Source organism: Vidua chalybeata, chromosome 6 (genome assembly GCF_026979565.1).
Source record: "Vidua chalybeata isolate OUT-0048 chromosome 6, bVidCha1 merged haplotype, whole genome shotgun sequence".
Taxonomy (NCBI): Eukaryota; Metazoa; Chordata; class Aves; order Passeriformes; family Viduidae; genus Vidua; species Vidua chalybeata.
The window spans coordinates 40,365,743-40,393,721 of record NC_071535.1 but is presented as its reverse complement, the minus strand read 5'-3'; the positions used below and the strand labels follow the sequence as shown (position 1 = coordinate 40,393,721).

General features: G+C 48.1%; 2 protein-coding genes across 5 annotated transcripts in view; one reads left to right on the top strand and one right to left on the bottom strand.

The window, feature by feature from the left end:
* TSPAN18 (tetraspanin 18) overlaps positions 1–3,818 on the top strand; it is a 123,227-nt gene extending 119,409 nt beyond the window's left edge. For all 4 annotated transcript variants that reach the window (XM_053945392.1, XM_053945391.1, XM_053945393.1 and 1 more), the window contains one exon: positions 230–3,818. In XM_053945392.1, coding sequence (XP_053801367.1) covers positions 230–277 — 48 coding nt within the window. In that variant the 3' untranslated portion in view covers positions 278–3,818. The remainder of the gene's footprint in view (positions 1–229) is intronic.
* On the bottom strand, positions 3,804–27,908 carry TP53I11 (tumor protein p53 inducible protein 11). Its single transcript, XM_053945395.1, has 7 exons — positions 27,805–27,908; positions 10,813–11,186; positions 10,219–10,277; positions 9,630–9,678; positions 9,104–9,200; positions 8,476–8,577; positions 3,804–7,555 (listed from the first exon to the last, which is right to left on the bottom strand). Exons 2-7 carry the CDS (start codon positions 10,939–10,941, stop codon positions 7,422–7,424), a joined length of 570 nt encoding a protein of 189 aa, XP_053801370.1. The 5' UTR covers positions 10,942–11,186; positions 27,805–27,908; the 3' UTR covers positions 3,804–7,421.
* Between the last annotated feature and the right edge of the window lie 71 nt (positions 27,909–27,979).

Genomic DNA, 27,979 nt, shown 5'->3' with positions numbered 1-27,979 from the left:
TAGCCACTAACAGCTTGGAGGGGAGGGAGAGGCAGAGGAAGGAGTTTTGCCACAGCCTCCTGGGGGTGGTAAGGGTCCCCCTCTCTGCATCACTGACTGCTAGGTAGGAGGAAGCAATGGGGGTGGTCGCAGGGCCAGAGAGGGCTTTACCAATCTTATGGAAGATGCAGCTGACATTTATGGTTCTCTGTTTTGTTTTTGCCCTCTTCTTCTCCCTTCCTCTTCCCAGCTGTTTGCCATGATCTTTGCTATGTGTCTCTTTCGAGGGATCCAGTAAGAAGTGGCCCATGAACCACCATGTTCCTCACACACTCAGAAGCAAGAAGGAAAATCCGAAGAAACAAAACCTGAAAACACCCAAAAAACTTTATTTTTTTTTAACAAAATGGGACAGGGAGAAAAAATAAAAAGAAAAAAAGAGGGTTGTAATATATGAATGACCAAAAGGATTGTACTTCAGGGGCTGGAACTTTGAGGTGATGTGCACTACACTGTACACCGGACCCTTGCCCAGAGCCACCCACAGCAACCGTGGAGCAGGAGCCCAGAGCTGCCGATTGCACTAGAGATGGATGGAGCTGGTGGGGATGTGGGAGGATGAGCACAGCGCCTCTCACACCAGGCTGAGCCTACCATTCACCACTTCATCATGCTTTAGACAACAAAGGACTCAAGAACAGACAAGCAGGGGCTGCATAAGGGAACAGGTTGGCCATGACTGTCCAGGTGGGTTTGAAACAAGCAGTGGTGGCTTGTCTAAGCAGGTGTAGTCAACATTTGCATGATTCTGGCTTTAATTTCCAGCCACAGGATGAAAACACTCATTCTTCAGTGGAAGCTCTGCCCCTGTCATGTGAAACTTGTCAGAGATGTCATGCATTTCAGTGAGGCTGGTTTTTCTCTGGAACTCCAAGCAGGGGCAGCGTGATCTAACTTAGCAATGGGACTCAGCTAAGGCTGGCTGAGGGTCAAGAGTTTGGTGCCTACCTTTCTGTTTTTACTAAGATTTATTGTTCACTGTTGTAAAAGAGACCAAACGGTTACCTGCTGTGTTCCCATCTACTGGGGAAAAGAATAGCTCTGGTCAAGCATCATTGATACTGCTGCCTTCCTGAGAAGGGGAGGATATACTGTTTGAATCTGGTCAGCCTTTGCCTTTCCTCTGATACTTGCAAAAAAATGGTTTGTGGTGCTCTGTTAGCATAAATATTTGCAGTGGTTCCTGCATGGTTTTCCAGCCTTAAGGGGAGGTCCAGACATGGTGCTGGATTGAAGAGGCTGAAGTTTGTCAACCACTCCCATGCTGTTTTCCTGGACCAGTCTGGTGGAATCATTTCTGGTCAGAGAATTTCCCCTGAGATTCTCCCATGGGTTCATGATGAAAGTAATCATCAAGTCAAAAATGTTTTAGTTGATAGTGTTTCATCCCTTGAGATAGTTTGGTATTTAACTAATATGTCATCTACTCAATCATTTGGAAGTGAACTTGAGAAAGATGCCTGGGATTGGACCTTGGTCAGAGATTAAGCTGGAGTTACTGTGACCCCAGGCAGGATCCAAGAACACCCTGTGCGCAGCCACACTGCTCCAGCTGCTGCTATGGTCACGGATATTGACTTGGACAGGTGACTGGTTTCTCTCATCTGGAACCATCAATCTCTTTTGCCTTAATTGTTCATCTGGTCACTTATTCCCTGACCCCAAACTCATTTTACCTGGGGAATGACAGAAGGGGCTGTGGTTTCTTGTTTAGATTAGGTCTTTTTACAGATTTTATAGGCTCAGATTATGGGAGCACTCTTATATAGGCTCAAGCCAGCCCCTCTGAAAGCTGTAATCTCTGGCAAGGAAGGAGCAGAGCATTACACTTTGTGCCCAGGTTTTGCAGCAGCAGCACGTTCATCCTCTGGCTGTTGCCTTAGCCCCTTACCCTGGGGCTGTGTCCCTTGAGCTTTCCCAGTGGCACTGCACAGACTACAGGCAAGGAAGAAAAGCAGCAGAAAGCCTGGGCCACAATAGACAAAGATAATGGTTAAGTATCCAGTTTGGGGAATCAGGATACTAGGGAACAGGAAGGAGGTACTAGGAACTTTTCCAAGCTTCATTTGAGAACAATTTATTAAATGGCAAGAGAGGGCTGGGCAGGTAGAGATGCAGCCCCCCCATGTTGCAGTCAGCATATTCCAGCAACAAAATATGTTGCCAGGGCTACTAAGCAGCATCAGATGTTGCATTAAACCTTCTGGAAAGCTGTTCAGAACTATTTCCCTCTGGACCTCCTTGTAATGAGGCATTTTAGCATTAAACTCTGGTCTGTTGTTTAATAAAGAAAAACAGTTCTGTTAGCCAAAACCCAGCAGTATTTGTACTGGACAGCAGGTGCTGCACTTAAGATAAGAAAAATCTGTTCCATCTACCAGTTTTGCAGGGAATGGGCTGAGAAGAAAACGAGCTTATCTGCTCTCCTTCTGCCTCAGGAGCTGGTGTCAGTGACTGTTCTGGGACAGCAATTCCCAGGGAAGGAACAAAACTGTCAGCAGAGTTGGTAATTTGGCTGGAGGTGATCGAAAGAAGCAGAACTGCCTCCTCCAGTCTCTTCCTTTCCCCTCAGTTTATTATGCAGAGTTCTCAGGTCAGAGCCTGGCTGGCAAATATCCTCATTTGTGCATGGTGGGTGGCTGAAGGGGAAAAAAAGCCTTAAAGCCTTTTTCTGCCACCAGTGGCATGGGGGAAAAAAACCTGTTAGAGCTGGGGGAACCAGACCAAAGCAGTCAGAGCACAAAGTACTAAATATACATGCCTGAAGTATGATCTTGGCTGGCTTGTTTCTCTTTGGCTTTCTTAATTCTGTACTTACTGCTTTGTCTGTCTTTAGCTTTCTTGCTTTCCCTCTCTCCCTAATGGTAGTCCCTGTATCTTCAAAAGGATCTCTTCTTAATCTGTTATTCTGGCCTGTGCACAGTTGTTTCTCCTCTTCTACCTTTTCTGATCCCCCACTGCTCTTTGCTGTGTGAAGATCTCAAATCCTCTGCAGGCTGGCTGACATGCCACTGGGAACACAGCTCAGAAGGCCAGGCAGCAATTCCAAACAAGAACTGGAGATAGCTGTAAAGATATGTGCAAGTCTGAGAGGATCTGTAGCAGTTGGTAACATGCAGAAGGAATTTCCTTGGGGGTATTTAATGAACAAGCAAGCCCAGAAAGCAGACTCCCACAGTGTGGCAAAGCATGTGAATTTGTTGGTTTTGTCCCTTGGTTTCGTGGCTGTCCCCTCTGTGGTACAGTAGTTTTCAGAACTGTAGGCAGGAAAAGCAATTGTATTTTTGTATTTTTTTTTAACAGCTCTGGTGAGTATTTTGGGGCCAGGGGCTCAAGCTGAAGTCACTGCTGGCTGGAGAACTCTGGGCAGGCTGGAGAGCAGAAGGAGCTGCTCTGTAGCAGCTGTAGTACTGTGACCACGGCCCAAGCACCTTGGAGGGAGTAGTAGAGACCAGCCTGGGCCAGCCCCCAGCCCCTCTCAGCATCCCGTTCTCCTGGTTGCTATTTAATGCTCTAATGACTGTCACAAATGCCTGGGAAAAGGGCTGCGTGTGAAATAATGTTTGAAATCTATTTTAAAAAAATGTAAATGTTCTTTTTATTAGATAGCAGAGCTAATTTATCCTGTATTCCTTACTGTAATGCTTTTTTATATTGAAAGGAAATTTTTTTTGGTAATATAAACCAGAACACAAGCCTGAAGCACTCTCTGCACGGTTTTTGTGTGCATTTCTTAAAAAAAACCCCAAAAAATAAAAGAAAGATATTGTGCCAGTGAAGTGAAACAGCTTTAATTTTCACTATTTGCTTGGTGTTAAGTACAGTCACTTTCTTACCAGAGGAGAAATAAACTCAGGTACAGCAGCTAAAATGAGGTATAAATTGAAGTGTCCCATTCTCCCCTGCACCACCACCCCCACCCACACCCTCCCAAGTAAAAACCCTTGACCAGAAAAAGAGGCCAGCTTAGGACAGACAGAGCCTCTCCTATGTCACTAGCTCCAGTTTGCCAGATATTGGTTAGATGCAAATAAGATGATGTAGGGAGTTATGTGAATGATGAGTTTTCTTCACCTTCCAAATTGAGAGCTCTATGAATGCAACGGTTTGGGTCCATCCCTGGCATAGAAAGGGGGTCAGCTTTAAGTCCTGGCCTATGCCTGCTTGGAGCACAATTCTCTGGGGAACAGACCCCCAGTCCTGCACAGCATTGTACAATGCAGGAAGTTCACTGCAGTCTCCCTTGGGAGATGACATCAGTCCAAGGCCCCTCTCACAATGTAACAGATAAGGAAGCCGAGGCCTGTGGAGATGGAGTTTTTTTTTCAGCAGATGAGTAGCCGAGCCTGAAGTGACACCTCAGGCTTTTTTGATCCCAAATTATGTTCTCAACTGCCACCTGCAGCTGTGATGTCAGCACTTCCGTCCTTGGGGACACCGTTCTGTACAAAGGTTTGGCATCCTCCTCCCTTTCTCCCCGTTCACAGCAGAGTGAAGACAACCAGGTGCAGCTGGTTTCTGGCAGTGCTGCAGCTGCTCTACCTGGGCTCCATCCTCAAGAGACCCTGAGCAACTCCCTCCTAGGCCTCACCTGCTATGCATTCACCACCTCCAGTGGGCCTGACAGTGTTTCTCCTGCAGCACCTTGCTGCTGAGAAGGGACATGCCAGGAACCACAGCTTAGTTGTAGAGCTCTGTATTTTCTACATGGTCCACTTATAGCAAGATGGAGCAAGAAGCATCAAAATAATCCAACTTCATGTCTCCACTTTCAGGACTAGGTACCAAGTAGCATGAAATCTTTTAAGTGGCCACTCCCCAAGGCTTTGCTCTATGTTGGAGCAGAAAAAGCCATTGACCAGCAAACCTAGAAGTGGCTGACTGTTTCAAGTTTTGCAGAAGCAGCTGCTTATCAGGGGACCAGAGAAATCTGATCTCACCTTATTTAAAGCTACCTGGAGAGCTGTAACTGCTTCCCCCAAACTCCTACCTGATCTAACCATCAAGAAGTCTTTGGAGTACTGGTCTCACATAGTGCAGTAACTCATTTCTCTCACCTATGGGATGACATTTTAAGGTACATTAATCAGACCCGAGTCATAACTAAGTTCATAGGACCTGTGGCCATCAGATGGGAGGCAGCATCAAGAAGACCCTCCATGTCCTTCTTCTGTAAGCTTGCTTTTGCTGTGGTAGGTTTTACTTGTCTGTCCTAGAAGCATAATTTCCCACCCCCCCCCCCAAAAAAAAAAAAACCAACCATCAATCTGTGTATACATTCATGTGACACCTGAAAACATAAAGAATCAAGCCTCATGTACCTATACCCACAACTACAGCCAAAGTGCCACACTGAGGCCATTGTAGCTGCCCATGCAGGTGATGCACAGGGGGAGAGCAACAGCCACAGCATGCCATGCTCTGGCTCCAGCACGCTGCACCACTTGGTCTAATTTCTGATCCTCCCCAGCCTGCATTTGATCATTACCTGCCTTACAGGGAAAGGTTTGCCTCTTAGACCCCAATTCTTCCATCTAAACAGGAACACTCCTCCTAATTGGAAGTTTTAGTTGCTCAGTATCATTTTTGGACATGCTGAAAGCAGCTTGACAAGCGTGTATTGTTGTGAGGCTCCAGAATTCAGCCTGCTGTTGGATGTTGCCTCTCCGTTGGATTTACTCATTAGGCAAAAAACTAAGTTACAGTTGTGATGTTTCCTGATTTAACAATTTCCAATATTGTTACGTGACAGACATTTTGCATGGCCAGTAAGTACAATGCACACAGTGTCCCAAGCTTATGCAGCTGCTTCTAAATGCCAAAAGCACTAACACAACATACAGTAACTACCCACTACCTTCTTCTAACTCTACTAAGATATTAAACAGCAATAGCTGTAGATCCCAGTCTTACCAGTGGCTTGAGGACTGTTGTTCACACAAGCAGTTCTGTTTGTGTAGGAATCTTTCTACTGGGATTTTGGAACATCAGCTATATTCCAGGGCATGCTTTGATCCAGTCAACAGTAGTGCATGAGTAACAAGTCCATATCCTGTACACAGACCTTCTGGCTTTAGTCCCATGGAGAATAAGAAATGCTGCCTCAAGCTGTGGACAGGGATAATCCACAAGGAAAGCAATAGGAAGCAGGGCAGGCAATGCTGTTAAGCCCAGGAGACGTTGGAGAAATTAGCTAGTGAGTACTAAAGCACATTTAGTCTGTCCTTGTCATCATATGCTCTACTCTTTGCTGTTCTTCATCCCAGTTAAATATTAAATATCTTAATGCTACAAACTTTGGTCCTCTCTTCTCAAGGTCAGAAGAGATGTGATGCAGATACTAGCAGAGTTGGAACACCATCTCCCACAGCCAGAGCCCACATCTAGAGGCTATTCACTGACCCAAGCATCTGTGCAGATGCTCTTACTGTTACAGTCCTCTGCTCTTAGCAGTGCTAACCACAACAGAACTCCAGCTCCTGCTTGACTAAAGCACCAGATAAAGCTACTGCACACCCACCACTGCTACTATCATCAGTAAAGCTTCAACTGTAGGAAGCGTTCTGGGGTGAAGGGGACAGGAACCCAGCCTAGAAACTTCATTAAACACCCCAAACAAGGGGATGTCTTTGTGCTCAATGGGCTATTTCCAATAGCTTCCTTCACTTCTAACATCTTGTAATTCAAGTTGCTCCACTGTTCCCAGTGCTGTCCCTGCAGAGGGAACAAGGGTTCTCCCTCTTCTTTTGCTGTATCTCCTGCCAAGCCCTACACAGCATCTGGTGCAAAACGATGAACTACACAAAAATGCACCTCTGGCAGAGAGGAAAGAAGAGCTGTTTGCAAAGCACTGAACTCGACTCCATCCAGCTCCTGGCTACCTGGATAGTCAGTACTTGCTAAAAGGGGAAAGGGCTGTAAACCAGGAGAGGTGCAAGGCTTACCAAGTAGAGTAGCCAGATCCTTTGTTGGTTGTCTTACTGCCCTGTCTCCTCAGGGATTTGGTTTCAATATGCTGGCCTTATTTTGTGCTTTGTTCCAGTGGGTTCAGAGCCTGTGATCCCATCAGCCAGTTCCTCCTAGAAAACTGGCTTTTTTCCCTGAGCCTACCAGGCCCACACACTTCCCTGAGCCTTCCTCCCCACTGTTCCTCACCTCCTGCAGAGGGGCTGGGGGGGTCCCACCGATGTTGCTCCCCCCATTTCACCTGGCAATGCCACCAGCACTGGGTTTCACACTGATTCATGCCGGTAAAGAAGGAAACTACTTTAGAACCAAAAGGGATTAACAAAAAAAAAAATTTAAAAAATTATAATTATAATGCAAAATTACCGACACAAACTCCCCCCTCCCACCTTTCCCATAACAAAAAAACCCAGGAATTAGACTTTCTTGGGACGACGTCCAACTTGGTAATAATAATAAATGCTGATGAGGATGAAGAGGGCTCGGCTGACCAGGAGAAGCATGGCACCTGTGGCTATCCGGCTACTCTCAGCCAGGGAGACAGTGGTAACTGGAGGAGAAGAGAGACAAGGCAGTGGTTGGTGATGCAAAACCAAAAGGAGACAAATAGCACAACACTGTTTTCTGCTGCCCTCTAATGCAGAGCTTTGGCAGGAACTGCTAAGCCTTGCAAGCACAGGAGCTTTCAGCAAGGCTCGTTCACATGCACAGTGAACCCATGGCAGGGGCTCTTCACTAGCTTCTTTTCACAGCCTTGAAGCTTGCCGTGGACCGAGTGCTCTCCCTTAGAGAGAACCTGCTTTCAAGGCAGCCCCACATTCAGGCAGCTTGAAACAGTCACTCAAGCAGATATGAGTTTCCATTATGCTCAAGTATTAATCTGGGAGTCACATCCTCCTGAGTTTGCTTTGTGGCTTGAACACTTCAGTGCTGATAAACACTTCTCAACTTTAGAAGCATCTACAGAATATGCACAGTCCACACACATCACCTCTATCGAACACCTGTCTTTTCTGGCCACCAATACATAGCTCATATCTAAACCAGCTACACACTGAGCTACCAAGACACACATACAAGAACCCCCTTCATTGTTAAATATAGATAAGCTCCCTAGAAACAAGCTAAATGCTATGCTCTGTTTTGGCAACACTAAACATCCCCCTTTTTAGTGCAGGCTGCTAAAATCTTTTCTTGTTAGACCCTGCATCTAGGCGGCCTGCTCCAGCAATGACCTGTGCTGGCTATGAAGCCCAGGACATTTGTAGGGAGAAAAATTAATCAATTGTCAGAGGGTGATGTTCAAGGAGCAGCTCAGGGCAGAGGCTATTCCACGGGGGAGAAAAAAGGCAAGCAGCTGGCAGGGAACACGCCAGTGCCCTGCCCACCGTGGATCCCCGCTTCCCACCACGCAGTCTTCGCACCCTCCTTCTCCGCCTCGTCCCGGCCGGCCGGTCCGCGGGCACTCACCCAGGAACTGCACGGCGAAGTAGCAGGCCTCGGCCAGCAGGCTCCAGCGGATGATGGCCTTCTCGGCGGTGTACAGGGCGTTCCACATGATGAGCGCGATGCCTGCGGGGACAGCGGAGGCGCTGCCCGAGGGCCGGGACAGCGGCCAGGGCCGCGCTTCCCGCCCGCCCCGCGCGGTGCCGCTGCAGGACGCGGGTCGGGCCCCTTTCCCTTCCCACACCATTTCTCCCAGCTCTCCGCAACTCCTTGTCCTTCGCCCCCCTCCTCCTGGGCCCTCCCGGGATGCCGCCGCCTGTCCCATCTCCCCTGCCGCTCCCACGGAACCTCAGCCGCGGCCCAGCGCCCCTCCCCGGGCCCTCCTGCAGGCTCCCTTTGCTGGGGTACATGGGGTGATTCCCCAGGGATTCGGAGCTTCTTACCCTCTACCTGCAGCACGCCTGAATCCCTGCTAAGAAAAAGCAGCAGTAGCCAAGCTTTTCAAAATACCCCTCAGCAATTTGTTTGCTAACAGCAGAAGTTCTGCTCTCCAGCTGCAGGTGTCCAGCTGGGCATGGACTTTTGTCCCCTGCTGCTGTTTTGGCCACCTGCCCCCTTACTCTGTGGGGCAGCAGTACAGTGCGGCACTCACTGAGGAGGGCTCCTCCATAGAGCCGGATGGGAGTCTTGCTGCTCACCGATTCCTCCTCAAAGATGGCATCAAAGAGCTGGTCAGGGAAAGCAAGGGCCTGGCAGAGGCGAGAGAGAAACTCAACAACCTGAACTGGCCACCAAAACATGTCCTCTTGGGCAGCAGCACTCCAGCATCACGCCTTTGTAGGATTGGAGCCGCTGGCCAGGAAACTGGAAATTAAGGAGGTGCAGAAATATCACCATGTCAACTATCAGCTGCATGGCTGGTTTTTGTGACCAAGGCTGCCATTCCTTGGTTTATGGGCCCTGCTAATGAAAAGAGGCTCACAATGGGAACAAACTGCCAAGGACTGTTGGCAAAGCCCATTACTGAGACACAGTGAGGGCAAAGGCCTCGCAGGAGAAAGCAGTAGGAGCTGCTGGAGGCAGGGGAGGAAGAGAAATGCCAGGGACCAAAAGGCCATGCTGGGGCACCCCGTTAGCAGTCAGGAGCTGATTCTTGCCAGGACGACACCCTCACTTACCATGACAGCGACCCCAGAAAACATGATGGCAGAAACAAGCTGCCAGACCCTGCATGAGAGAGAAGACAGAGGACCCAGCATGAGCTTGGAGGTGACCCCATCACTCATAGTTCACAAAGCATTTCTGGCTGTCTGCTCATTAATCAGCCTTCATCCTTCCCCCATGCACAAGCAAGACAGCCAGAAACCTCCCATGGAAGGTCTCAGCTTTCCACATCCTGCTAGCTCCAGCCTCAACATGCAGACCAGCCTTGCTGGTGAGACAGAGCCAGACTCCCCAAGCAAAGGAGAGAGGTGCCAAGAGGATGGTGCAGAGCAGGGTCCCCACAGGACACACACTCTGTCACACAGTAGAACAGGAGCTCCTCCAGCCCTTGTAGTTCTCTGCATATACAATGAGACAAGAACTTGAGTGCCTCAGTTTCATTAATGGGGGAAGAATGAAGAACTGGTCCGGTTCCACAGCCTGCAAGAAGCCTCTGCAGGGAGCAGTGATGCTCACACAGTGGTAGAGCTGGTGTCAGAAACCAGAGCTGCCAGGGCCAAGGGCCCTCAGATGACCTAGCTCCAAGGTGATCCAGTACCTTACCTGAGTCCCAGTGGTTCCCGGACTGCAAACTTGATTTCATTTCCCAGTACTTGGCTAATCTGAAATTCAAATGAAAGGCACAAGCTAAGCAGATCCTTCTCCAGTCTTTAGGCAGTACTCACCAGCCCAAAACCACGTATCTAATCCCATGTGGGAGTTTATCGAGGAGGGCAAAGGATTCAGCTGTGACTCTTTGGTCCCAACACCTGCCTTGATTTCCATGAGGAGCTGCAGCTTCTACTGCTCCCTTACTGGGATCAGCCACCTGCAGCATGCAGCTGGGGAAGAGTCAACACTTAACTCCTGTTTCCTCTTACCTATGGAAGAAGGGAACTGACTCCTCACACACATCTCCTGCATCTCACATCCTGATGGAGCACAGGCTCCTGCAGAGCCCTCAGGGTGTCACAGCATCTGTCCTGCTGTCATGTGCACACCACCCAGAGCTGTTCATGTCCATGTGAACATTCTCCCATTCACAACACCTGGCCGTAACTACCCCAAACTACATGGATGGGCAAACCCTGGTTTGCCCAGCAGAAGGTCCCTTTTCCACCATTACTGCTCATGGGTTTCCCTCTCTGCTGCCCTCACCTTTGAGCGATGGACCTCGCCGTCATCATCCTCCCCGCCGACGCCCAGGATCTTGCGTGTCTTCAGCCTGCTCACCAGGTCAGTCTGGCTGTGCTTCTTCATCAGCGGCGGGGGCTGCTTCGCTGCCATTGTGGTGGCCCTGCCCCACCGAGCCTTTGGCTGTGAGGTGGCACAAGGAGGGTGCAGGAAGCAGCTTCGCTGTCACATGAAATTTCGCGATGTCTGGGAAAAATAAACAACCACTGCCGCAAAATCTTTCTGTTAGGCTGGCAGACGGCTCCTCATCCTCGTGGGGCAGGGAGCCCTGGCAACGAGGCCAGCCCCAGTTACAGGTGGTTCATCTCATCTCAGAATGATCCTGCTGTCTCTGGGATCTGCCATGGGAGAGGAAAGAAAAAACTTAGAGCAGAGTGGCTTTAGCATGGACATTTAGTTATAAATGCTTTTGACCTACAAACCATAATCTCGTCTATCCCAGCAGGAGGCAATGCCCAGTAGTATCTCTTTGCTGTTTTTCAGATTAGGGGAATTAAGTGTGTCTCAGACTAGGGGAATTAAAATTATTAAGTAATGCTTGGTCTTTTTTCTTTTCCCACACATCACATTCTTCAGCTGCCATTTCAGGTCAAACCCCAAACAAGTATCAGTTATTTATTTGTGTGTCCCCCCACTCAGATGCTGCAGCCCCCAGGCCATGCCAGAACATATCAGCCCCTGAGCAACAAGAAGCCAGAGGCATGATTTTCCCTGAAGACACTCACTTTGATTTCTGGAAAATGACGGAAATTAGAAACTACAAATATTATCTGGGATAAGTAAATACAGGCGATGAGAATTGAAAAAGATAACTTCTGCCCTGGCATGCGTATAAAGCTACAGGTATTGAGTCCCATGAAATCACTCTGTCTCATCCCACAAATATAAAACCCTGGAAATCCTCAGTTCAGAAAGCCTTTTCTTCCAATTTGTCTTCATTTTATCTTGGCTCAGCTGAACACAAACACTTTTTTCCATTTGCTACTTGATCCTTCCAGAGACCCACAGAAATTCCCACCAGGCACCAAGCACAGCTAATCCAGCCCAAGCAAGCGTAGGGCTCATGCCCCAGCTCAACCTTCCCAGAGCTGCCTCAGGAGGAGACAATTTATGCTGATGTCTACATATTTCATGAGTCTTTGGAGAGTAATAAATAAGAGAAAATTATTTTGGCATTGTGCATGCAAATGTAGTGCCAGTGCCTTGTGAGGGATTTCCCTCTCAAAGGAATACCCTTCCCTGTGGTGGCTCAGACAAGAACAGCCAGTCCTGTCTGCAAGTGCCCAACATAACTCTTTAAAGCAAAGTTAAGAGGTCTTGCTGGGATGGTGCAAAAGGTAAGCCCCGTGACCAAGGGTTTAATAAGATCCTTTCAGCAGACCAGGCAAAATGCTTTTCAGTGAGCCAGCTGAGCTACTCAGTGCTTTGGAGGTACTTCTTTTGGATTGTAGCAGGGCTTGTTTGGTTGTAGGTTTTTTGCTCTTATTCCACTGAATAACTAAGCCGAGGTTCCTGGAAAGCCAGCACAAAGCCAGATGCTGCAGACAGGATCTAGAGATATTTCAGATTTGGGACAGTGATAAACAATGGCACAGGAGGAAGGTAGAAGTTGTATACTCAGGCCTACCTTTGAGCATAAGGCAGGAAGCTCAAAAGGTAGCTGACAGTAGAAAACTTTGAAAGATTTATCATGTCTGGGGTTTACCAACCTAAACTGTCACAATAAGTTGTGTGTATTCAAATCTAGATAATCTGCACACAAAATCCATGCTAAAGCCAGTGTGATATGTCTAAAAGAAAAGCTCAACCTCTTTAACTAGCTACAGTTTTTGCATTTTTTTCTGCTCCTGGCTCACAAGGTTGGATGCTGAGTGGTTTCCCACCAGAAGTGTTGAAACCAGAGAAGACATGTTGCTGTGGGATTTCTAGCCCAGCATTTTCTGATCAAAATGCATCCATTCCAATTGTGAAGCAACAGTCCTGTGGTGAATGCTCCTCTCTCTCACTCTGAGGCCATCCCACATCTCTAATGTTAGGGGAAAAGTCTGGTAGAGGGCCTGAGCAGGAGCATCCTACTGGCTCTCCTCAGGGATAAGAGACCTGAGGCTTGCTGGTCTTCACAGGACTTGGAATGCTGAGTGTGCTGGCCATGCCATCCTGGCACTTCTGGATCTTTCCTGGTTTCTTGCCAGGGAAAGCCTGAAGCCCACACCTCCTGCTCTGGCCTCATGGTCAGAAATGTTGGAGGAAAGGAAGATGGAAAGGGGGGTGGAAAAAAAAAAAAGGAAGGAAGAAAAAAAAAAGAAGGAAGAAAAAAAAGAAGGAAGATAAAGAAAAAAAAAAGAAGAAAAAGAAAAAAAATAAGGAAGAAAAAGAAAGAAGGAAAAAAAGGAAAAAAGAAAAAAGGAAGGAAGAAAAGAAAAAAGGAAGAAAAAGAAGAAGAAAGATAAAGAAGGAAGAAAAAGAAGGAAGAAAAAGAAAAAGAAGGAAGAAAAAAGAAAGAAGGAAGAAAAAAAGAAAGAAGGAAGGAAGAAAAAATAAAAAAGAAAGAAGAAAAAGAAAAAAAAAGAAGGAAGAAAAAGAAAAAAAATGTAATAGAGAATTTCTTCTGAGAGCAAGAAGCAAAGAAAGGTGGGACTCCATGACTCACCAATTAAGACTGCACTGAATAGCTTTGTGATTACAGAGGCAGTTTAGCAACTGGCTCAAGGCCAAAAGATCAAAATTTGCCTTCATAATTTGTCTTGCCAGTTGCTTTCAGGGCAGGAGTTGGTGGAAATTTATCCACATCATCATTAACACTGCTCTCCCATTAAGAGTTTCCACTAATTTGTGGTAAGCCACTGGCCAAGAGCCAGGACAACATGGGCCAGACACAAATGCCAATAAAACAATCTGGTGCATAAACCCACACTCCTACAGCACAGCTATGGCATGGCCTCGCAGCCAGTCCCACATCTCATTACCCCCCTGATCCAGAGACAGAGCCAGGCTGACGAATGCTGAATATTAATGGCTAACGAGCTAATGAATGCAATTAACGCTAATTCAGTGACATTCAGATAGAAGATGCTGAGGATTTGAAAACATTATACTTACATTAATGTATCCTGACACACTGACAACTTAGAGGATTGTTTCTATTAGCCTGTGAGTTTGCAAAGGGAAACCTCCACTTCCTCTTTCTCCTATGATTCTCTCCTCCTTAATCCTTTTTCCAAGCATCCCAGGGACTGTGCAGATCAACCACCATACACAGGCAATTCCTACTCCCTGCCACAGCTCTCTGTGATGGGCACTGCCTATGTGCAGCTGAAAGAGGGTTTTTTCCTCCTAGATTCCTTTTCTTCACAGGCTCCTTTCAGTGCCTTCTCCCTTGCTCAGCTGTTCAGCATACTGCATTCAATTTTGATAGCTACTGCTTAGTGGTGCAAAGAAACCCTGCTGGTGCCACACCAATGATAGCTCAATCTCTCCCACCTCCACAGCTCTTCCCCCAACGTCTCTGCTTCCCTCCCAGCGTCAGGAGAGGCGAGCTCCGCAGCGTGGGAGAGAGGAGACTCAACCGCACACGCCACAGCGCTGCCGCAGCCAGAGCTGTGCACCCACTGCGGAGTGCAGAGCCAGACCCTGCTCCGGCAGCACCTGGAGCCAACAGCCTACAGCTCCTGCAAACCAGAGCCTGACTGGTTGTGGGTGGCAAACTGGCTACATGGGAGGACATGGCTTCCCAGGGCCCTGGGAGCAGGGATGCTGCCTACTGCTAAGCTGGATGGCACTGTCATCCACAGTGCAGCTTTTTACCTGACAAAGCAGTGGTGCTTGAATTAAAGAGGTGTTACTATGGAACCTCTTGCTCCAAGGGTTTGATGGCACTTCCAGTCTCTATGCAGAGGAAGAGAGTATGAAACTAGAGCCAAGCTGGGACAATGAAATGTTTATACATTTAAGTTTTTTATACATTTAAGTTTTTTCAGCTCTATCATGTTCAGGCCAGTGAGAGGATTCTTGCTCTCCTGTGTTAGATTTCCCAAGTCAGTATGTCCAAGACAACCCAGCATTTCGAGCCTGCTTTGATTTGTTACGCCTAAGAATTATCCAAGAAGGTGCAGTGGATGTCTGCACTGGATGTGGATGTCAAGCCTAACAGGACACTTGCCATGCCTAAGCATCTTCTACAGAGCACAGGTTGAGAGCCAATACTAAGTATGAAGCAGATGAAGCAGAGGCAGTGTCCCTTTCCAACACTGGAGTTCTCTGGGAGAACTGGCAGAGCCCGGGGGAGTTCTCCAGCAGCACAATGAAGTGTACATATGAGAGGGGCATCCACCATGGCATCTGTGCCATATCTGGCCCTCATAGATGGGCTGATGCCCACAGTATTTCTCTTGCAAGGGGCCTAGCAGCTGTAATGGATTTGTCCAGCTCTTCTGATGTTCCTCCAGGCTGTGGCAGTTCTGTCTCTTTGCTGCTGAGGACAGTCCCGGGTCCATAGCAGCTGCTCTGGACCCCATACCTCATCAGCCACAGAGCTGTCGAGAAAGCCTGGGCTCAAACATGTATGTACAGTAAAGAGGAGAGGCAGTGGAAACACAAGTGAATTCAGGACAGGATCCACAGACCTACTGAGTACCTTGGTCCTTGCAAATATTACACTGTTGCCTAATCCCATGGGACCCAAGACTCCTTTTTTCCCCACCATACATGAAGGTTCAGTCTGCTCACTTTTATATACTTAAAATCTGATCATAAACAACCTCAGACACTTTGGGACTCTGAAATCCTGAGGCATGGGTAAATTCCTTGTGTCTAACTCAAAACCACACCTGTGAGTCACAAAACATCTTTGTGCATCCTATCTAAATGGCCTAGCAAGAGTTTCCCCTGGAAGCCCATGGCACAGCAGACCCTGAGCCAGAACTCCCCATGTCCCATGTAACTACCAAAATATAGCTATTTTCATCCTGTATTTCTGCAACTGCACATCCCAAATCCATGGTGACCAAACCAGCTCTCTGTCTGGATTTCTATCAAGCGTGGAGATTTAGACTATTAGGACCTCTCTCTACCACCAACTAGCCAGCTAGGAATTAAACTTGATCAAGCCAAAAATAACCTGATGCTCAGGCAGTAAAAACAATTAGCACTCAGCCACCACAGCAGCAGCATGAGGCGGCTGCTCCCACTCTGTCTGGCACAGTCTGTACCCCTAAGCAACAGGGAGACTTCAGATTTCTCACCTGTAACAAGCCAGGTACACAGGACTCCGTTCCCACAGAAACACCAGCCCTTTCAGTGCAGAAGGCTTTTCGCAATACCAGCAGGAAGCATGTCTTGACAGAGGCTCACGCCCAGCCCTGCCACAGCCCCACAAACAACTCTAAAAGGCACAGGGAGCTGCTTCCTTAAGCAACTCTAAAAGGCACAGGGAAACTGTGTTATCCCTAGGGAACACCTACAAACCTAGGCAGTAGATTTCCTGCCCCTAAATGATGAAAATGCAAAGCAAGATCCTTAGGTCAAAGGACATCTTCACCGGGTGCCTCCAGATCATCTCCCAAATCATCTGCAATGCACCAAGAGCCTCAGGCACATCTAAAGCTCACCCTTCAGGCTGAACACATCTCATGGCCAAACACCATTGAATGGGCTCTCCAAAGCTGTTTGTGAGAGGTGCAGAGCTGCCGGTGACCACAAAGGTTCCACTCACAAGGCAGTGGCACCCAGTGCCTACAGCAGCTCTGGCAATTGTATGCCACAGGCAATCTCAAGCGTCATGGATACAGCCAGCATCACCCCTCAACAGGGGACAGAGCCCTCTGCAACCTTCTGGGGAGGAAAGAGTTAACTTGTGTTGTGTACTCAGTCACCACTTCACGCAAAAAAGGACATCCAAAGTCTGCTCAGCCTTTTCCATCCATCTTCTCCTCCGTCTGCTTCAGGACTGCTTTAGCCCAAGCAGGCTCAGCCCCTGCACCCTCCTCCGCACTGTTTCTCTGCAGCCCCTGGGTGCAGCAGCTCCTGCCCCCAAGCTCCTCGTGGCTGTACAAACATCCTGCCCCAAGAAGAACCACTATTAGCTATATCCCACAGCATCTGGGAGGTACGGCCCATCTCCAGAATTTTATTGCCCATAGGTTTCAAATTTCCTTTTGCAGAGACCACAGGAAAGTTTCTGTCTGTGTCGCAGGATGTGTTATACAGCAATCAAAACCTGTAAAGTGCTCAGTTTCCCCAGAACACGATAAAAAAGCTCTGTTGCTCTACTAGTTTCTCAGATGGCAGCTGTAATTAAACACAGCAACCTCACTCCTGCCGGCTGGCCAACCACCACCTGCAGCAACTCGCTGACCCCTCCATGCAAGCCTGGGCAGCACCTCAGGGGAGAAATGCTTGTTTGCCTCTCGCAGCAGCTGGCAGGGCAGCCTGTGATACGCTGCATGCGCTCGGGCAGGCTCCCTGCACAGCTGTGGTGACCAGCACAGTACACAGGGCTCCCCACGGGTGCCCAGCTGGACACCTGGCCCCATCGCGGCCCCTCTGTCTGGGCTCAGGGGGCTCCTGCCACAGGGGTCACACAGACTTCACCCTTCATCTACCACACACGTGTGCTCACACCCTGCGTGCAAGCCTGGCCATGCTACCCTGCCTTCTCAAGCAGCCCATCCCTGGACTGAGGTGTGTTTTGGCTGCAAATACAAAGGATGCAAGGTACAAGCACAACAATGTACAACAGCCGCTTCAGCAGCTCTCGTCTGTGTGACTTACATAAAGTCCACCCCTGCATCATCTTCCTCTCTGCCACCGAGGCTCTCAGCCCAGCCAGCCACAGCAATCTATCACCTCAAAGCTGCCCTTGCTCTCCCCAAAGGCTCTGTCTGCCACCTCCCCACCCAGACCCTCACAGTCTCAACAGATGGCCACAACCAATCAGTTAAGTTTCCCAGGAAGCTGAGAGGATGGAGAGAAAGAGAGGGAAGTAGGACATAGGATCGGGTACTGTTTTTCTTTAAAGGCATTAAAAGAGGAGAATTCCTCTTTGATTCCCAGCTGCCTTAGACAGGTGTTTGTGAGAGACAACCCCAGAAGCTTAACAGGCCATCTGTCCTGCAGATGATTTCTACAGGGAAACATTAGAAGGAAAAATAAAACCCATATGCACACACAGAGAAACACACACACACACACACAAAAAACAAAAAACAAACAAAAAACCCAACCCACCCAAGTAAATCAGCCCTTGCTACTGAAAAAGAGCAGTTTAAAAAACTAGGAAAGCCCTTCAACCAAACAGGGTAATACAAGTCAGTTTTACAGAAACTATGATGCAACTGTGTTTCATCTCCTCTGCCTCATACCTGAGGCATAACAGAGGCTCAAAGGAACTCTATGGAAAGGCCCTGGGAGGAGCAGGGAGGAGTCCATACACATGGTGCTTACCCACAACACCACTGGACACTGAACCTTCACTGTAACATGGGGCTTCTTGGCACCTCTTTCCCTGACAACCTCAAACCTCCTCAAATTTTCTTTCTACTGTGCCCCCAAGCACCTGACAAGAGACTTTCATAAATGCTCCAGGAAGCCAATGCTCTTTATTCCCAACAATTCCCTGCACCTCTGTCCTTTTCCAGAACACAAAAGAAAATTGTTAAGAAACTACAATTTGGGACATAAAGTCCCCTGAGCCACATACAGGCACAACATCCATCTGTATACTGTCACTGAAATAGTGATTTCAAAGCAACTTTCGATGGATTCCCTCCCCAAAGACAATAATCTACACCTCCAGCAACATTAGTTCTCTATCTGCAATCCTGGAACTTACTCAGCACAATGCAACCACTGTGATTTATACACTCTCAACATGTTTACAACCATGAAATGGAAGATGAAATGAGTCTGTTCCACTCCAGAACTGCAAAAGCAGATTCCTAACCAGCTTCATGGACCAATTTGCAACCCCAGCCTGAGAACAACTCCTGCAGGACACCCCAGCAGCATCAGATTATTTTCTTTCATTTGTGTAGAAAACAAAGAGTTTCTCATCTCCATAGTCTGTCATGATATGACCAGATGTGCAGTCTAGGCAAACACAATAGGGAGGAAAAAGGGCAGATGAATAAATTTGCATAAATCAGGAAGATTGCCTTTTGGTCTACCCAGGATATTTCCTGAGTCCCATGCACATAGGCACTCACAGGACTTACACCTGTCATTGTACAAGCAATAAAGTTTCCTTCCATGACACAGAAGTTCTGTAAATCAGGCCCGGTATGAAATGGCCTAAGCAACTATCAGTCAACAGCTGAGTTGTTAACAACCCCGTTATAGAGCATTTCCCATACACATGGTTACATCCACATCCTGGAAAAAATAATAAAAGTTTATTATTTATAAAAATAAATTTAATTTCTAAACAATAAGTTATATATTGCTGAATTAAGCCAATATAAATGTACATATATATGCATATAAATATAAGTATTTGTACATGAACATATGTACATAAATATATATATTATATATATATATATATAAACACACACAAATAAGAGACATGGGTTGATTTGTGTGGACTTACTTTGGGTCCCACTGCACAATCTCTTGACTGGTTAGTAAAGAATTCAGACTATCAGACCAACCAAGTATGTTGGCATTCACCTATATTTTGGTCTCAAGGGTGAGAAGAGCAGCTTGTCCCAGACTCCTTTGAGGCAGATGTCATTTAGAGTCTCAACTCCTGCTTCTAGGTCTACCATTTACTGCCCTAAAGACTGATACCACCTGTGATCTCTCAGCACTGGACTACCACCTACACACCACTTGGACCCATCACTGCAGCTTGGGAACACCTTCTCACATCTCCCCTAAATAATTTGCCAATATTTCCTGTTCATTCACATACAATTGGAACTCTGGGTTTATCACTCCCTCTTGGCTCCTTAGACATTAAATGAGCCCAGACATGCAGACAGGCTCAGGGAGTTGCTTAGCAAAAACACGATGGAGGAGGCCTCCCAGCAAAACACATACTTCAACTACTTGGTAGCCTATCCCAACTTGGCAAAAATCTCCCTCTGACACCTTAGCAGTTTCTATAGCAACAGGTTACTGCTAAAAATGTCAGATGCAAAATTCCCCATGTTGGGCAAACAGGAGCTAGGAGGACAGATTTAGAAGAGGAAAACTTCTAAATAGCTGCTGCCAGAGCTAGCACAACCTCTGCTAATTCACAAGTTGGTGGTGAAACAACTTCAAAGAAACTTCTAGCAACCCACTAGAGGGGGAACACATGGTGCACAGGGACATGTCTGTGGAGCACTGTTCCACAGTATTCCTCAGAACGAGGAGGAGCCACAAGAATCCCCCTCTCCTGCAATGAGGCACTTGAAAGTGAAACCAGCTGTTTTTAGGAACAGAACTACAGCACAGCATGCAGAGTAGGAAGCCTGAAAGCCAAACTATTAGATTGCAGGTTTGGCAGTACTCCTGCTCCTTCCATAAAATCAAGACTGGGTCATTAAATCTCTGACAGCTTAGTTTTCCCAGATGCATATGAAAAGTAAATCTACCACAGATCATTTAGCTCATGTGCAGCAGGTGAGACATCTTACAAGCAATGGCCCAGCCACTGTACCCACCAGTGCCAGGTCATGACACTTTGGCCTGCTTTGGCCTGTGGACTCCTGAGCAGCACTTGCCTCATTACACACAACATGTCAGAGGCAGAAATGCCCTTCCTGGCCTGACTAACAACCAGCTTAGCATGACATCGATTTTTTTCTTTCTGTCTTCACTCACTGTTGGTGGGAGAACGCGCTGTGGAAACCTTGGGGTGAACCTCACATGGATACTGCCTTTGCACACACCAGAAACTCTCAGAAGATTCTTGTGGTCAGACTAAACCCAGATGCAGAGAATCAAAGCAGCCACAGCTCTGCAGAGAGCTGCACAGGGGAGGACAGCGGAAGGAAGCCCACCACACTCATAACAAGTGACTTTGCCAGTGTGATTCTCAAGTCAGAGGCTGAAGAACCCACAGGCTTTCCTCACGAACACAGCACCCACCCCTCTGGAACTCACCCACCCGACTTTGCTTTTATGTGCTGCTGAGTCAGGGGAAAACTGCCTGCACCCATGTATGTGAATGTGCACGTGTTTGTTTATGCATGAGCTGTCAAGCCCCGAATTATGCACAGATCAACAAGGCTCTTTGAATTCCCTGACTATGAAGTGCGTGACATTTAATCTGAGCCTTCCTTTTGGATTTCATATTGTGCATTATCAACAATGGCTATTCAGCACACAAGTACCCTTTTAGAAAGCTTTCATCAGAAAAAGGAACTCATATAAAGGAGATTGAAAGAGACAATATCTCTGATGCATAACAGGTTCTCCAGCTTCCACAAAAGACCAGTGTATGTGTACTGTGAAGAGCACGCACATAGTCAATCTGCTCCCAGCCCAGAATAAAAGCATTTCATGGGTGGAGAGAATGGAGTTTGGAAGCATCAACTATAACTTGAATCTGTACATCTCCTCACCTCCCTCCTTTAGGCTCTCTCTGAAATAGGCAGGGTGAGCCAACCCCCAGAGGTGTCCATTCTAGGACAAGATGCATAATTCCCTGCAATGGTTCACCTCTTTCCATATACCACAGGAGAAGCCTGGATGATGAGCAAGACTAGGCTTTTGATTGCTTTTATATGGATAGACAAGATCAAGATCCTTGCAGTGAACTTTTCACTATCTGATCCTAGGCAAACCCTGTATCACTTTTGCCCATCTCACAGCATGGAGCCACACTTTGAGATTATGAAAAAACTAGACAACAGCATGCAAGGAAAGTGTATGGAGATGTCCTATAGTCACAGCCACGAAGGACCCACATCAGCCTAAGGAACTAAAGCAAGATTTCTCTTTTCATAACAGAGAGGAAGCAAAGGGGTGGACACCAGTATGTGGCATGAACAGCCTGGGTGACAAGGGATATCTTGAGAACTAAGAGGTTCCACAGGAGCTCTTTCTCCTTCTTGCCTGGCACATGCAAGAGAAGTCTTAGGAAAAAAATGTTAAAGGTAGCACTGATTAATTCTTCTCCCTACTTTTGTTTGATTCTTCTACCCAGGGACAAGGAGGCAACAGAGAGATTCAGGCAGCCAAATGACAGCAGCATCAGTGCTGACAAATCAAGGTCTCAAGTAACCATGGAAAATGCAGCATTGCCAGATGTCCCATCTCTATTATCAAGGGTTGTTTAAGGATCTTCCCTTCTTTTTCAGTTTTAAGTCTCAGACACTTGGGTACAACAAGTTCCTGTAATATCAGGATCATCCATCAGGACTCTGTGTTTGTGTATACACACACAGTGCTTTGCACTGTGCTTGTTTATATACATCTGTCTACAAACATAAAGCACAGCCTCCTGCTTAGAAGAGCTTGTGACATAGAAGTGTCAGGTTTCAGTCAACACCTTCGCCATCACTTTTCATTGTAATGTCATTTCAATGCAGCCAGGGTTCTGAGGGTTTCAGGTTGGTCTCTTCTCCCCCATGTCCTTTGACTAATGACAGGCACTTGGTTTGCATGGTGATGTGATGCAAGGAATAAATTGGCTGGAGGGGATAAGCTCAACTGCTTCATTATTCCTCCATCCATCAACCTTCAATGCATCCTGCTTGTCCAGAGATTTAAACACTGGATGTCATAGTTCATGGAAGGGATTGGAAGAATTCCTGATGGGTTTTTGCCAGCAAACAAGGCAAGAACACCCCAAGGTGAAAACAGTTGCACTGGGCAGAGCAGTAGGGCAGGAGGGTGGAAGGATGCACCATAGGTGCCTGCTGTTCAGAAGCACACCAGATCTTTGGTTAGCACTTAAAGACTCCACCAGCAATGCTGATATTAAAGTCAGCTAAATTTTACTCTCACTTTACCATGAAAACAACCTGGGAAAACACAGACAAATGATCTAAATTCTTTGGTTCTGTTCAGTGCAACCTTTGACTCCTCGTAGAGCTCTGCTTTCTGTGGATTAATGTTTGGATGCTCTTTATTGCTATTGAGCAGCTTCTACAGAAACTTTTCTTCCTAGGCCACAAAGAAAGTGTTGGGGAAAGGCCAATACCACCCAGCTCCTCTGGATTCAGTATTGTGGTTTTTGAATTTCCCTCTCCCCACTGCAAGGAGGCAGCTCGTGTTTTTACCTTCTTGGAATACACCAGATATCTACCACGAATGGTATGCCAGGCAGCTAAAATTAAATGTCCAACAGAAAGACTAAGAGGGACTTAAAACCATGGACCTTTAAGATATCTTGTTTCTTCAGAAAATAGCCTGCTTCCTGGAGCTCTGGCTAAGACTGGCAATACAGTCCTCCATTTCCACAACACAGTCCTTCCTGAGGACTCCATACAACATGGCAGAGTGTCTGCACCCAGGCTGTGCTCCAGCATTGCCCACGAATCTCTCACAGCTTTGCAGTATGGGGCACTGGTGAGGCTGCTGCCTGGCTGGGTGCGTGCCATGTACAGCAAGGCAGGGCCACATAGCCATGAAGGCTGAACTAAAGGCACCTTCTTGGCTGTCAGGAAGGACTGGAAGCACAGCTATCCTTGGGAAACTGCCTGCTCTTTATCACATCTATTTCCATCTACAGCAGCCCTAGCTGGAAGCCCAGAAAGAAACTGCAGCACCCAAGAAGGGCTGGGATTATTTTAAGGCTCAGCAGTGGAATTCCTGGAACAACATCTGTTGGCTGAAAGAGCTTCTCAAGTCTATATGACCATAAGCATCTAACACCAGAGGTTTGTGTTTCACTCAGAAGGTGGCACCACTACAAAAAGCGTTTCTGCTGCCATCACGGGTTACTGAATGAATGGGTACTCAGACAAAAACACCGTCTGAGTCACCCATGGAGTTTCCTGAAGACTTGAGGGTTTTCTCTGTAGGTCTCTTTTTTGGCTGCTGACACAGACTCAAACTGTTTACTTTCTCAACCCAGGCAGGATACAGCTAAAAACAAGAGGGTTGCAAGCCTTTTGCGTGATGCTCTGCCTGCACCTGCCTCTCTGGGCCACGCAGTCAAAGTGCCACTGCCTGATTTTAGTACGAAAAGGAGGGATTCCTCTCTGCAGTAGCAGGCAGCTGCAAAGGGGACTGCACACTAATCTCCCTCTAAAATACAGAACCCCTTCAAACAAGTAATTAGGTGGCCAGTGTTATCTGACACTCCCCAGCATGCATCTCCCGCTACACCAACTCATCCTATAATACCACTCCTCAGGAGACCAGACTACCGAACCATGGATTTATTCCTAACTGCTTTTCTCCCCATGCTCTCCTCTGTGCCTTTGACTTAAATTATGTTAATCCAAATCCCTAACAAAAACATCTAGGAAAATCTGCATCAATGGAGCCAGCTACTGGTCCCTATGCTTAGGCTTCTGATTTTGGCTCCTTAGGTTCAGAAAGTGAGGACACAGTTCCTGACCACCAACATCAGCAGAAGCTGCTCAACCTTCAGCACTAAATGCAACTACAATGGTTTCAATAATTTCCCTGTTTTAGTGATGAATCTCTCCTCCCCTAAATGACAGCAGAAATCAGTATAAATCTGGAGTAGAGCTTTCTTACAGACACTGGTCCTTGATTTTTCCCTGTAAGATGAGCTGAGCAAGGGTCCAACCAAAGTCTGGTATAAAAAATGAATCAGGTACAACCTAGACAAGGGCTTCCCCATAAAAATCAATGTGCAATGCTCTGTAAGTTCTTACTTTGCATACAGAGGGATAGAAAGACATTTACAGATTTAGGTAATTGGAACATATACGCACTGCTCAGAATGAGGATGAGAGACTTAAGCACATTGTGAAACCCAGAAAGAAAGTTTGCTACTGGGGTTTCACCAGAGCCCTGGGAGGCAGAGCTGTGGGGCCAGCACTATGTGGTGGGCCTTCCAGTAAAACCCTGTGCATCTCCAAGTCTCTTCTTCTCCATCTGTCATCTGGGGTCAGCCACACTAAGCAGCACCACAGATGGGCACTGAAACACACGGAGATGCACTAAGCCTTGAAGATGACACAGAGCTTCACAAACAGAAGAAGGCCAAGAAGGCCAGAGAGTCATTTATCATTTGTCAAATATCGTGTCTTTGGTTATAGCTGGATTTCTTTTTTAACATCTCTTAGCATCTTGAACAAGAACTTTTCTAACATGGAGTGAATTCATGCTAGCCTGTGATCTCCAGGACAGCACCAAACCCATATTTTCCAAGGGAAGGCAGAAAGCAATGTGAACAGGGAACACCTGGTCACTTCTTAAGTGTTGTTTTTCCTGCTCTGGAAAAAATCCAAATGTATTTTGTGGCCAACATTGGGTCTTTTCCTCCCAAGACTTATTTTCACATTCCTACATCAAAAATACAAAACCCAGAAGATCTACGGTCTATAAATAATGTCCCAGTAGTGCCAAGGTCACCAAACCGTTCCCTCTGGCACCAGGCCAGAAGTCAAACATAAACAATCTCAACATCTTTCTGGTTCATGTGTTCTTTTATCCTGTGCCAAGGGAAAGCTTGTAGCCAAAAACGTAGCACTAAGAAGACAGACACCCCCCACCTCATGCACAGCTCCACCCAGGACAACATGCAGCCTCCTGGGCAGCCTGGTGGGAAGGCAGCCAATCCTGCCTGCCTGCGTCAGAAGGAGATACTCTACTCTGTGTTCTAACGGCATTTAGCAGTTTTCACTAGAAATTTGGGGGCTTACTGGGTGAGGACCAAGCACACGCATCGCACAGAACATTTCATGATCCAAACAGCTCAAAGTGGTATTTGTAACCAGCCTGTGGTACCATCCCTCCCAGCCCCTACTATTCAACATGCTGACCTTCAGAGAGCTGCAGGACAAATGAACACCAGCTGCAGATGTACTCTGGCATTCTGCACACTTCAGCACTCAATGCTCAATGAGAACAATAGGGAAACATTTCCCTTTGGATCACACCCCAACTTCCAAGCAGCTCCAAATGGACTGAAAACCTCAAGGGAGGGCATGTTTGTGGTTTGTTCTTCAAGTGATCAATGGCCACCCCAAGCGTCACCTTGCTGTGCATCTCTGGAGATGCTCTTGTGTTCATATCTCAACAACAAAACGTCACTACAGGCCCACAAGCAGAAAGGACCAACTTCTCTTGAGACTGTAGAGCAGAACTCACCTTCTCAGCCTCCTGGCTGGGACAACCACCTACCCAGGGAAGAGCTCCCTTCACTTTGCTCTGCACTGCAGTCGAAGAACAAGAACACGCACATACTAAAGCAACCAAGTCCCCCCTTTTCCCAGCTGCCATCAGTATCCAGCCCCTCACTGCTGAGGGCACCAGGACACCAGGGGTTCATGGTGTCCCTCACACTCTGCTGTGCACGCATCAGGTGTGTATTTATGCAATCTAGCTGAGACAGGGCTAGGGCTAGTTGAGGTGCTTTCATGCTGAGTCTTAAGACCTTGTTTATTTTCGGGTTTTGCCAAAACCTTTCTTAGGAAACTTCCTCCCTGGACAGACTCCCCTGCTTGAACTGTAACTACTATTTATTTGTTTAAAAATCACTTTCCTCATCCACAGGCCCTGAATGCAATTATTCAGCAGGCTGCTCTACTGCAGACAGAGTTACTGAACAAGTTATTTATGCCAAGTCCAGAATAGCCAGTACTCTTGCATACTCTATAGTTTTTCATGGCTCAGCTGTGCTAGTGGTACCCTAATGTCAACAAGGCTTTGGTTGCTGCTGGCATTTGTAACTCACAGCCTTTGCAGACCAAGGAGATTAAGTGGTACCCATTTAGTCATTAGCAGCCCTGATTCTCAGGCAGCTGCAAGAGGGTCAGGTTCCTTGCTCATGTAAGAAAAAGGCTCACTGAACTCCAACTCCAAGCAGTGCTGAGGCAGGGAAAGGAGCAGGTGCACAATAAGGTGCTGCTTCTTGCTCAGCTTGGTTTACTCAGTAGAAGCTGTACTCAACAGAGAAGCCTAATAGCTGCTGCTCTAGACAAAGCAGTGCACCTGCCCGGGTGGGACAGCCAGACCCTGTAATAGGCATAGCAGACCGCTCAGCACGCAGGAATGTGCAAGCTGTGGCGGGGATGCAGAACCTGCTGAGAGCTGGCTTTCCTTACCTTTGTAAGGCAAGGGGTCTGTCCCGGCTCCCGCCCCCTGCCCCTCTCCCTCCATCCCCCCCGAGCACCTCGCCGTCCACCATGCCCAAGCCCTTGCGGCCAGAGCTCCCCAGCACACCTACGGGATTGCATCCCACGGGGAGCACAGCCGTGCTAGCTTCCCTCATCCCAACACGACCGCAACGCTCAGCCACCGAGGCTGACCCCTAGCTTGTGCAGTGGCCAGGACTCAGCCTCCCCTTTCAGGCACCTGAAGTACTCAGGTGGTCCTCCTGTGACGCTTTCCGAGCAGGCGGAAAAAACGGAGCACTTCCAGGAAAGAAGTGACATCGGACCCCTGCCTTTGAGTCGAGTAAGAGCCAGAAGAAAGCCCTCGACACAAAGCCAAGGGACCGCCTGCGCATCACCTCGCAAGGCGGCACGGCTGCTGTCCCTCCAACGCTCGGAACAACCTGCCACCCTCCCACCAGGATACAACGCTCCACCACCTCCTCCTCCACCCATCCTACCCGGGCCGGGCACGGCCAGGACGAAGACGGTCCCATCGCAGCCATGCGCAGCCAGCACAAGGGCTGATCCCTCTCCTTAAGCCCGTGTCCGTCCGTCGGTCCATCCATCCCTCCCCCGTCCGCGCTGACTGCGAGCGGACAGCGGGGGGCGGCTGCCATCACCGGGCTCCCGCGGGGCGCACGGCCGCGGCGGCATCCGCGCTCCCGTTCTCCGGGACCCCGAGGGGCGGCGGGGAAAGTCCGCGGCGCGGGGGGACGCGCACAGCACTCACCGCCCTAGCGCAGGTCCCGGCGGCGGGGGACAGTCCCGAGGGCTCGGCTTGGCTGCCCCATGGGCAGAGCGCTCCGGGGGCGGCCGTGGCGCCGCGCAGCCCGCAGGCGGCCAGACTGAGCCCGGCCCCCGCGCGGCGCCGCCTTTACCGCACCCGCCCGCCCCGCCCGCGCCGG